The sequence below is a fragment of the Capricornis sumatraensis genome, chromosome X (genome assembly GCF_032405125.1).
Source record: "Capricornis sumatraensis isolate serow.1 chromosome X, serow.2, whole genome shotgun sequence".
Classification (NCBI taxonomy): domain Eukaryota; kingdom Metazoa; phylum Chordata; class Mammalia; order Artiodactyla; family Bovidae; genus Capricornis; species Capricornis sumatraensis.
The window spans coordinates 125,823,510-125,835,698 of record NC_091092.1 but is presented as its reverse complement, the minus strand read 5'-3'; the positions used below and the strand labels follow the sequence as shown (position 1 = coordinate 125,835,698).

Here is a 12,189-nt window from a genome sequence, read left to right as displayed (position 1 = left end):
CTACTTTAAGGTAAATAAAAAATACAAAGTGGTACGCAAAAGTTCATGGGAGTCCAAACTGTGTAAATGAAACTCCCCCTTAGTAATAAGCAGGATAGAGATCTAAACATCTCATACTGAAAATCTTTATAATTTAATCTTTACGATTGTCAGGGAACATACAGAACTTATTTCACTGTCAAGCCACACAACACTGGATGTTATTAAATCTGTATGCAATAAAGTATAAATCCAGCTAGGTATTTTATTTGAAACATGCTTTTATCTATTTGATTACTCACTTGCTCAGTATTGACAGCAGTTTACATCTATTAAAGTTGTTATGCAACATTCTATATTTTGTATTTACACAAGAGATGAGATTAAGTTAAACTGTAAGTCACTATGAGTTTTGTAAACAACTATGTTTATAGCCACAATTCATGGATGTGGTGAGTAAACCAATGACCATTAATAAAAGACAAGAATTTTCATCATGCATAGTTTACAGGCTCCTTAAGAGGTAGTCTCTTTGAGAAGCTGGATGTTCAAGAAAGATTCAACAGTCAAACAATTAATTCTTGGCAAGTCTTTTTTTTAACACAAACATTTGCTTTGGTTATTTAACCACCTTAGGAATAGGACTTATTTATACTCTAACTGGAATAAACACTGTGTATAAAAACACAAGCCTGTCAAACTCAATCGTGGTAACTATTACACTCTCTTTGCAGTAAGAATCATTACTCTTGGATTTCAAACACTTTATTTTCTTTCAGGGCACACCTTATAACACTGTATTATAAGAATCAAACAGCCTAACAAAAAAAATTTTTTTTCCTTAACAACCACTTCCATTCCAAATTCATGTGAAATATAATCAAATCAGTTAAACTAATTTTTACATTAAAGACAAGCAAGTAAAATAATTCCTCCAAGTAGGGTTGCATAGGAACTACTCGTTTACCCCAACTATTTTAATCATCGTGATTTGAGATGTTCTAGAGTGCAACAGCACCAGATGGGACTGTTACTACCTCGGCAAGAAAAAAATCACTTGCAAACACAAGAATCAATGTCATATTTGTAATTTGAAAAGAATCTTTAGACAAACCATTTGTTAAGGGAAGTAGAAAAACCAATGTTGGAGTTGCACCACCCCTACCATGAACTGTAGCACAGATGCAGGGTAAAACATTCTTGGTAAGATAATGTGGAGGAAAGATCTACATATGGCACAAATTTAGCAAAGCACTTTTATGTACAGAAGCCTAAATATCTTAGGAGGTTTAGATTACTCCTTATGTCATTACTTCGTGATGACGACAATCATGAAGTAAATTTTTCAAAGCTGTTTCCTTACAAGTGTTAAAAGCTACAAGGACTTCTTTTATATGATTTCTATGTAGCTAGTGAGGCTTAGGTCTTGCCCTTAATTTCATCTTACTAGAAGTGATAATAGAAAACTAAGTAACACAGGGTAAATCTAAATTGCCGATAAAATACAAGCAAAAACACCTGTACACATAATAAAATACATCCTAAACACAAAGTAAGGGTTTAATATTCTCTACAGCACAATACTGACTTTTATTATATTTCTCCCTTGTATGCAGCTCTTCCATTCAGAAACTGGAGACCATCTTTTCATTTCATACCTTCCTCTTTTCCCAGCTTAGAGATACTTTCCAAAAGGCTTAATTTGTACAAGCAGTTATGAAATTAAATTTTCATTTACACATAAGTGTTTAAAAAGCGCTCAAAATTCCAGCTTACACATATGACTTCTGAAAATAAAACTTTTTGAACATCATCTTTTTCTTTTGCAAAAATATTCTACATAGCATGTGATCAGTCTTTTGTTTGGGAAATCATCCGTGAACAGTAAGTTAAAAAAAAGATTGATAACTATATCAATGTCTCTAATGTTAAGATAACTGGGTGCCACCTAGTGTTTGATTTCTGCAACTACTAACTCTACAAATTCAAAATTGCTATTAAAACCCAGGTTCTAAAAACTTCACTTTGGAAATGCCTTTTTCGTTGACAGGCTTACAGTGGCAAAATAAGATCATGAAAAAAAAAAGTATATGATTTCAAAGTTAGTATAAAAATAGCCAAATGCTACTGAAATATGAAAAACAGAACAATCATTTTTTACTTCAAATGAAGATTTCTGCTTCCCTTAAATTGTACCAAAATCTTAAGGGAACTAGGTAACTGGAATATATAAAAATTCATTGTACAGTCAACAGGTAAGTCAAAACTAGGGCTTAATTATAATTTATAACAAGTATATAGCAAGTGGTTTATTCAAAACATCCATTTACTTATTACTGGAAGTGGTCAAAGTGGGAAAGGCAATAATGCATTTTTTTCCTGTTTTCAAAGAGCAGACTTCCATTATACCAAAAGAACAAAGTGGCCTTAACATTTCACTTAAGAGAATTCAGCATTACCAGTTTTTAAAGAAATACCTTAGAAACAAAATCACTCTGCTTTAGCAAATTGTGCTGCTAATGAAACTTTTATTTTAATGAGTCACAGTTAAACATTCAAACTGTTGAACAATCTTCAGAGAAAACTGGAATGTGCAAGGCTGAGTTCGCTTTAGATCTGGAAGAAAAAAAAATCAGATCAACCAAAATAATTTTTATACTCCAACAGTCTACCTCATGTAAGGGGCACACGCACCCTCTTCTTTAGACTATCTGGGAAACAAATTCAGTTTGCTGAGGAAATTCTGTACGCTAGGATTTTCTCAATTCTGGTCTGCTGCCAGTGAATCTTTACAAATTCCTTCAGAATGCTATACGTTATGCAGAATATTATCTGTAAAGATTAGTGTCTCCGTCCTTTCATGCTAGTGACTAGAAATTTATCTTGGGGGTGGGAGCAGACACAAGGAGTGTTACTTCCTTAAGAAAGGGCCAAGTGTGATACCAAATTCTCCTACCAGTCAACCTGGTTATAGAGGTGAAGGCAAGAACACACAGAAACCATTTGGAGAAACACCTTGGGGAAGAAGTAGTGTTCTCAGGTGATAAAGCAACACTTACAAAACATACAAGCCAACTCAAATTACTTTAATAACTACTTTATTATCCCAGTTAATAACTGTCTTTATTATCCCAGTTCTGAGGAAGCACTGGCACAAATTTAAAAATATTTTTCTTAGAAAAGCTTTACCCTATCTAGATGTTCACCCTATCACCTCTGCGTATGTGACTTCAGACTCAGGCATGTTCTCTGACTAGGTTCTTAAGTTACTAACAGTTTAGTCACAGGAATCCTCTGGCTCAGGGGTCTCCAAACGGAGGTAACATTAAAAATAGAATGATGGATTTATTTCTTAACCCTTATTAATTTTCTATTTTAGGGTATGCTTTAAAATACAGTACTGTAGGTTTTGTGCTCAAATTTTCCTTAAGTCATGGTGTATTCTAAATGGTTTGGAGATACATCAAAATATGTAAGATGGACTGACAGATGAATGAAAGTATAGACAGAAATGTGATACACCAAGTATAGAAATATGTTAATTGTAAAATCTTGGTGGTAGGTATCACTAACTCAGTCTTCCTCAAGACCAGTCTTTGCTTTATTGGGGCAGGGGGGCTGTGCCACAAAGCTTGTGGGATCTTAGTTCCCTGACCAGGGATCAAACTCAGGCCGTCAGCAGTGAAAGCACAGAGTCCTAACCACTGGCAATCCAGGGAGTCCCTTTAACAGGGCTTTTAATGTTATGTTGTAATTCCAATGCTTCATACCAAACTGGTTCAAACAAGATTATTCTTTTAATATACTAGTTTCAATTAAGAGAAGGCATGTTTGTACAACACAGGGAATATAGCCACTTATATTAATAATAACTATAAACACACTATAACCTTTCAAAATTGTGAATCTGTATATTGTACATTTGTAACATATAATATTGTACATCAACTATATTGCAATTAATAAAAGAAAAGGCCTGTTTCTTGGATAAAATCTTATTTCTCACAATTGTCTGCTAAATTTCTTAATAGCTCTCTCTCTAGATACTCTAGCAAATACTGATCTTTTCAGGAAGAAATACTGAAAAAGATCATAAAATTCTCATAAGCACAAACAATTTGACTAGCACAAACTAAAATTGAGAAAACACAAGGTGCATCAACTTACATCATCAATGTCTTCATCATCATCTCCGATGTCATCAAACTGGATTTCATCATCATCTCCAGGACCAAATGTATCAGTTTCATTAATTTTAGCTTAAGAAACAATAACAAATATAGTCATATAATATAGCCAAGATGTTAACAAAAATGAATTAAAGTGCCCACTGAAAGCAGTAGTTGGGTATCAAACGTTGAACTATACAAGTCAAACTTTTAATCTGTTTCATTATCAAAAATATCCTCGTAATGTCTACCTAACAACTCTAGTATATAGAACACTATTTTACACATCTCTAAGTCAAGATGGAAATAGTTTTCTTTTGTTCACAAAGGTATTTTTAGTGAGGCTGGCTCCAATTAAACAAACACTAAACTATTACAACTTCTAGCTAAACTTCAAAGAAGGTAGCACATGTTAACAACCCAGAAATTATCAAACACGTCAATCAGAAAAATTTGGTTATATCATGCTTATCCCTTAATAACAGAAATGAACCAGGAATTCCTAGTCCTATTCCCAGATATATTAGTATTTCCTAGATTGGAAATGTGAAGTAAATAATTACAGCAGGATTTTCACACCCAAGTAAAATTACAGTTTTCTTGGTAATATGCAACAACCAAAATATAGTCCAGGGGCTCATAAAGGATAAATCCTCACCAAAAGTATAGTTATTAGAGACAGAGTCTCAATTACTTTCTTCTTAAGGTGTCTAGTAATATGAACTGAAGGTAGGCATACTTGGACTGAGTCACATAAAGACAAAACTAAATATGCAAAATCAAAAAAATTCTATCAAAATTCCTTCATTTAAACCATCAAGGATTAACAGCATATTAACAGGTTAATAACTCAGACATTACCATGTTCTGGAAGCTCGCCATATGCTTTCAGGCTTCTAGCCTCATCTGCATTGTATTTTAAGATTACATCAGCTTTATTATCCTTAAAAAGAGACACATAATGTTTAAAAATAATTATGCCAAAATACTATCCATTAATTTCATAAATTAGTTTCAAACTTTTCTTAAATTTTAAAGTTTTCTCCTACCCTCTGAAAAACATTCTTGGGTTTAAGTCAGTCTGAAGAATCTTGCATATGTAAGTGAATAATGATCAACAAGCTTAGGGAAGACATTTATATAGATTTCACTTCAAAAGAAGCAGAACTGTGCAGACCCAATTTTAAAGATTATTTAGTTACCCTTTGATTAGAAGTCTTTTGAAAAATAAAAATTCACTGGGACCATAATTTAGGTGATTAAACACTAACTCAAAAATTGAGACTGGGATAATGACCTAAGGGAATTATTATACTTTTCCATAATCAGTGGTTCTTAGGGTACAAATCCATCAGAATCTCTTATGGAGCTTTAATGTCTATGCTCAGTCATTTCTGACTCTTTGTGATCCCATGGACTGTAGCCCACCAGGCTCCCCTGTCCATGGAATTCTCTAGACAAGAATACTGGAGTCGGTTGCCATTTCCTCCTCCAGGGGATCTTCCCAATCCAGGGATCGAACCCATGTCTTGGCAAGCAGATTCTTTACCACTAACGCTACCTGGGTGGAGCTTTTATATCTCCTGATAAATTAGGAGTTATGGCATGAAGACCATGACAGTGTATTTGTAAAATATATGGCTATTTCTGATCCAAGTGTCCCACTGAAAATGAATGCTTCATAACATTCACACTTCCCCATCTGAAAAGAATCTGACTTAATTAAGGAAGAAAAACGGGTTCGAAGCTGATTGTTTCAACTTCAAAAAAATTTTTGGACCTGAAAGCAGGTCCAAAGAAAGGCAGGAAAGCGATCACAGTGACCCAAGAATGGTATGATTTGGGACCAGCACTTCTCAAAAAGCATTATGTACAGAAGCCCAAGGGGATTCTGGTTAAAACACACATTCTGATTGAGGCGCCCTGGGGTGGGGTCCAAGAATCTGCATTTCTAACAAGTAACTGAAAGCTAGTGATGCTACTGGCCCCTGTACCACCCTCTCAGTGGCAGGGGCATAAAAGAAGGATCATGGGAAATTAAGAATCAGAACATTTACTGTGGCTGTCATTTTAACAGTATCAATATGAATGCTACCCAGGTGGCACTAGTGGTAAAGGACCCACCTGCCAATGCAGGAGACTTAAGATACTCGGGTTTGATCCCTGGGGGAGGGCATGGCAATCCACTCCGGTATTCCTGCCTGGAGAAGCTCATGGACAAAGGATCCTGGTGGGTTACGGTCCCTGGGGTCACAGTCAGACACAACTGAAGCAACTCAGCACGCTAGCGTGCATGCATGCATGAATGTTACATCTTTCAAAACCTTGACTTCCGTATCTGTCAAACAGGGAATTAATTCTACTTCTGAGGTTCTCTTTAAGATCAAAAGAAGAAAATGGACATTAAAATAATATGAGTTTAGAGCACGCTATCTCAATGTCAGCACTGTTTATGTTTTCGGCCACATAATTCTTTGCTGTAGGGACCAATCTGTGTGTTTTAGGATGTTCAGCATCACCCTTGGTTTCTATCAATTAGATGCCAGCAGCACTGCCCTTTACCCCATGTGTACAAACCAGTCATGTCTCCAGACACTGCCAAATGTCTCCTGGAGGAAAGTCACCCACAGTGGAGAACCATTGATTTAAAGTAGTAATTTTAATTCTTTATTCTGGAACATACATTTAAAAAATCAGAGTATGATCAGAGTTATAAAAATAGAGACACTATCACTCAAAATGTAAACATATACATGGTGCTGAGTTCCAATAGGTGGAAACCAAATAGATTTCACAGACTCACAATGGGTAGAGTCTCCAGGTAGAGATCACTGAAGGGTAACTACCATTTTCTTCCCTAAGTTCCCATCTAAATTTAGAGCACAAGAGTTGGATATGACTGAGTGACTGAACATACACACTTTTATCATGATTTGTCTTGTAACTGCTTGTGTGCCTCTTATTCTCTCCACTGTCAGGCCATAAGCATTTTGTGAGATGGCAGCCTGACTCACTCAGTTGTATCCCCTAGAGTAATGGTTTTCGTATTTTTATTTCAATATGTATAAATTAAAAAAAATTGGGGCAGGCAGGCACTCCAACATAAAATTACATTTTTATTGTTATCCTGCCAACTGAGAACACTTAACAAAACTACAGTATAGTATCCTTCATTCCAAAAAGGGAACTTCTAAATATCCAAAAGAGAAAAAGGAGTATTTAGCTTCATGAAAAATTCACACTGTGATTCTTCTATAGTGAAAATGCAGACTCCATAGACTGGCACTGGGGAACCATGATCCCTGGGGTACCCAGCACAATGCCTATGACAGAACTGGCCCTTAAGAAATGTTTATTGACACAATACTGAGCAGCCTGGGAACTGATCAAATTTGGCTATGACTTATGTTCTAAACATCAGTTGCTCATGAAATTCAAGCAAGTAAACAATGAAAATTTTAATAATATTTTTACCTGGTAGTCCCGTAGACCAACCAATATAATGTCTGAGGTATTTATCCAGACCTATAAAAGCCAGAGCAGGTTACATTTAAAATAAAAATATTCAACCAAGAGCAATGTTGAGTCAGTCTTCCCATAACACATACATATTATTCAGTCAATTGTGGGTAGAGTATCTACATTTAGAATTAGGGGACAAAAACTACAATAAGCAGCTGAGCCATTTTAAAGTTTCTATCATTTGGGATATTAGAAAAATAACAATTTAACTACTTGACAATTTAATAATTTCAAAGAACCAACGATTAGTTTAGCAATTAAGGGATTTCTAATACTGAACCACTCCAAGTGGTTAGTTACCCATTACATATGAGAATAGTAAAATTAGAAATGTGGTTTTACCTTTCCCCCATGTACTCAAATACACACAGGAAACAAAATCCCTTTAGTTTGGTAACAGAAGCATTAATGACCCAATTATTTTTTTAATCATAAAGTCAAGATTAGAGGGACTTCTATTCTAACCAGCCTCATGAATAAATCAATCTGCCTGATCAGCTACACTGATGGGAAATTAATCATTTCTTTCCAAGGCTGCTCGTTCTTTCAATTCAGGAAATTTAACATTAATACAACATTTATTTACCATTAATTCATATTCAAATTTCTTAACACTCCTTACAACTATTTCCCCCAACCCCAAGTCAGAACCCAAATAAGGACCACTTACTGCACATAACCAATGAGTCTCTTTAATCTTCTTTACATTGAAATAGCCCTTCCAGCATTTTTTTTTCTTTCATGACAGTAACATTGCATGTATTGGATTGGCCAAAAAGCTGGTTCATGTTTTTCCTTAAGTTGTTAATAGCCAACCCAATACTTACAGTCAGATGATTTGTTTTACAATGTGTCCCTCAATTTGGACTTAATTATTTTCTCACGATTAGATTCAGGTTAACCACCTTGGGCAGGAATACAACATAAATGATGCTAAAAAAAGGTCCCTGACCCATAAAAACCTTACCGCCATTTCTCCCCCTTTAACCATAATTTTATATTAAAGTAAAACAAGTCTCCACAGCTACCTTCTTTCTCAGTTTCCCTCTGATGTGGCACAATCTCTTAACACCATCGAAGCACATCGCTTCCAATCGTCCATTTCCCAACATTTTGATCACTTGGGCATACTCTGGATGAGGGAAAAGAAAAGAGTATAGGACATTGCTCAATTTCTGATAAAGGCAACTTAAAAGTCCACATAGGTTCATTAGAACATATAGGTGTGTTGGTTAGGAGTAAGTATTTGCAGTAAAGTAAGTACAAGGGCGTGATATACACCAACCTAGTATACAGCAGGGCCAACATCAAAGCTGTGGAATGCCATGTCCATGACAAGCTGTCTCTATTAGAAATACTTTAATTACCTTACTTACTCACTGTGAGTTCAGCAGACTGACCACTGTCTTCATCACTGTATGCTCTACTTCTGGAAATCAAAGTGGCTTGTACCAAAATATACACTAAAATGTTCCTCATCAATCGCTCACTTTGGATCCTCACCCAGTTATGGATCTCCTTTCCCTCAGAGGAAGGTTAGCCTTTAGAGACTGGTCACAACACAATTTTTGGTACACTAGCAAATAAAAGCAGCTTGAATGTTATTAATGTCTTTGTTAAATTAGTGATTATTTTGGTTTTTGTAAAGCTGGAAAGATGTTCCCAGGCAAATGCCAAACTTTTAATCAAAATCTTTCCAAAATGGTACCAAGGAAGCCACCCTGTTTTGTTGCCATTCGAAAAACTGAGATTATACACTGGCTTGCACAAGGGCCATCTCTTGTGGCCCAGAAGATCGGAGGTAGGGGATGGGGGTCACTCCAAAACTTTTTTCTCTTACTCAAGTTGTGTTTAAGAAGAGGCTATCCACCAGTGTGTAAATATAATGAAACCTAACTTTCAAAGGTTCACCTGTGGGATTGCAAAGTGGCAGTGTTACTCAGACTGCAGTGAATCTAGCACCCATTTACTACCTCAATATTGCTGGTCATTTAAAAGGTAGCCTCTCTTCCAAAGAGGGAGGGGGAAACATGAAAAAGAGCTAATGGTAGTCAAAATAAAGTCAATTGCTAAAGGAGGTAAAAATGAGCAAGGGTAAGAAATAAAAAGGTCTTTCAGCCAGATACTGTGTTTTATTTTCAGTGGCTTATATATATTCATGGTATGAACAAATTAATCAAGTTCTGTAAAAGAGACAATTAGAAAAAGTTATTTGTTAAAAACTGCTGGAAATTACTGAGATAAATAGAAAAATTTAAATATGATTATATACTGGACAGATAATATATTCACGTTAAAATACCTGAGTGTGAGTTGGTGATGGACAGGGAAGCTTGGCATGCTGCAGTCCATGGGGTCACAAAGAGTCGGACACAACTGAGCGACTGAACTGAACTGATAACCTTAGTTATCTGAGAGAATAGACTTGTTCTTAGGAGACACATGATGAAGCATTCATAGTAAGGGAAAAGTACCATGATGTCTGCAGTCAACTTCCAAATGGTTCAAGACGGATGGAGACAGTCAGACACACAGACATAGACACACACACGTGCACATGTGAAGTGTTTAAGGGAATTCATGGTACTTAAAACTACAGCTTTTCTGAAAGTTTGAAATTACTCAAAATAAAAACATGGGAAACTAGTGTTATTACTTAAAAATCTTAATCAGTTTGAAAAGGTCAAGTCAATGGTTCAGTTTCATTTCACTGTATTTTATAAATTATTGATAAATGCCAATACAACTGGAGAAGTAAGGGAAAGGCTTTGGATTCATTCCTCTAATAACCATGGTCTATTGAACACACTATGTAGCACCATTCACTATCAAAAAAAAGCCAACCAAGTCATGGAATTGTCAACAATATAGCTTTTGAAGTTCAGTTCACTCTGTTCAATTGCATTTGCCTGGGAACATCTTTCCAGCTTTACAGAGGGAACTGTTCAATTCATTCTTAGTTCTGAGTGTGTTCACAAATAATAGTGAAACATATGTATTTACAGAAATGCCATCAACCCTCAACAAAGGCTGAGTATACACGAAATAACTATAAAGAAATGCTCTGGAGAAGTGTAGGGGATGAGAAAGTGAGGAGCAAAAAGGAACACCACATTTTTTTGCTCCAGATTATGAACAGTATCTTCTAATGTTTAGAAATTGAATATCTTTATTTACAAAAGACAACTATTACTGAAAGAAACCTAACTTATTAAATGCTTACCTTGCCCATCTTCTTTGAACACCAGCTCTCTCTTTTCAGATTCATTCTCATTTTTGCCTCTGCGTCTGTTTTTACCTCCTTTACCTAATGGTTTTTAAAGAAAAAGACATTATCTGTAAAACAGTAGAAAAAGAACTTAGCTTATAAAACGTTCATGACTAATTTTATAAAATAAGGTCTCTCTGTACCTGCTCTCCCAAATGAAAGATCTGTGTGCAAAAAGATAACGGCCGGAGGTGGGCCTGGCAGAGTTCTCACTACTGTAATGGAACACACTGATTTTTGTAGTAGAGGGAGAGAAACAATTGTGGCAACTCTTGAGAGTTTACACTGGATCTGTAGAATACATCAAGCCAGTAAAAAAGCAAGGTCCTACCTGCCTGAACTTGGAAACAACCAAGATGTCCTTCTGTAGATAAATGGATAAACTGTGATATTTCCATATAATGAGTACTATTTAGTAATAAAAAGAAGTAAGCTATCAAGCCCCCTTTACCACGGAAAGGGAAGAGTCTCAACAATACCCAGCAACTGTCCATAAAGAATCCCATGAGGGAGTACTGATGGCCACTTAAAGCAGGTATCGCCCTATGAAAGTTAACAACTGCCGCTAAGGCCTGTGGCGCCCATGTGGCGCCCATGTGGGAAGCCCAGGCCGCACGGAGGTCTACCCACAGGTCCCCGTAGCGCCGGGGTCTGTCTGGCGCGAATTATGAGCAGAAGCACACGTTCTCCCGCAGGAGGCCCCTCAAAAATGGCGTCGGCTCCACCCCAGTGTGACCAAACTGGAAGCCTGAAGTAACTTCCCAGCTCCTCCCCCGAGACCAGAATCGCGTCCGGATAGTCTAGCTGTGTGAAGGCAGGCCGAAGAGGAAAGTTACTGCGGCCTAGGGCATCCGGAGGCCGCGGACAGAGCAAGGGAGACCGGGCAGAGGGGAGTCGGGGTCCTGAGGTTCAGGCGGCATTACCTTTATTCTTAGGCATGGCGGTGACGACGCACTTGAGGCGTCTCCGACTTCTCTCCGGGTGGTGGCGGCGACTCCTCCGAAGGGAGACGCGTGAGATAGGGTGACACGAACCGGCTGCGAGAGACCGGGTCGCGTCTGCGGGAGTCTAGCGACGGACGTCTTCCGAGATCCGCCTTCACCGACGTTCAGCCGCAGCAAATGGCGTCGCGCCTGCTTGCGTCCGTTATCTCCACCTCCCAACGTCAGCAGGCCACGCCCCCTCCTACCTATGGCGCATGCGTAGCCGGCTGACTCCTATTGTTAGATAGGCAGACGCGCTCTCAGACCG

At 37.2% G+C, this 12,189-nt stretch overlaps 1 protein-coding gene across 1 annotated transcript; it reads right to left on the bottom strand.

Moving 5' to 3' along the window:
* Window positions 1-723: 723 nt before the first annotated feature.
* On the bottom strand, window positions 724-12,071 carry EIF1AX (eukaryotic translation initiation factor 1A X-linked). The gene is made up of 7 exons (XM_068961970.1): window positions 11,862-12,071; window positions 10,894-10,977; window positions 8,699-8,802; window positions 7,623-7,673; window positions 5,010-5,091; window positions 4,147-4,238; window positions 724-2,595 (listed from the first exon to the last, which is right to left on the bottom strand). Exons 1-7 carry the CDS (start codon window positions 11,875-11,877, stop codon window positions 2,590-2,592), a joined length of 435 nt encoding a protein of 144 aa, XP_068818071.1. The 5' UTR covers window positions 11,878-12,071; the 3' UTR covers window positions 724-2,589.
* Window positions 12,072-12,189: the final 118 nt, after the last annotated feature.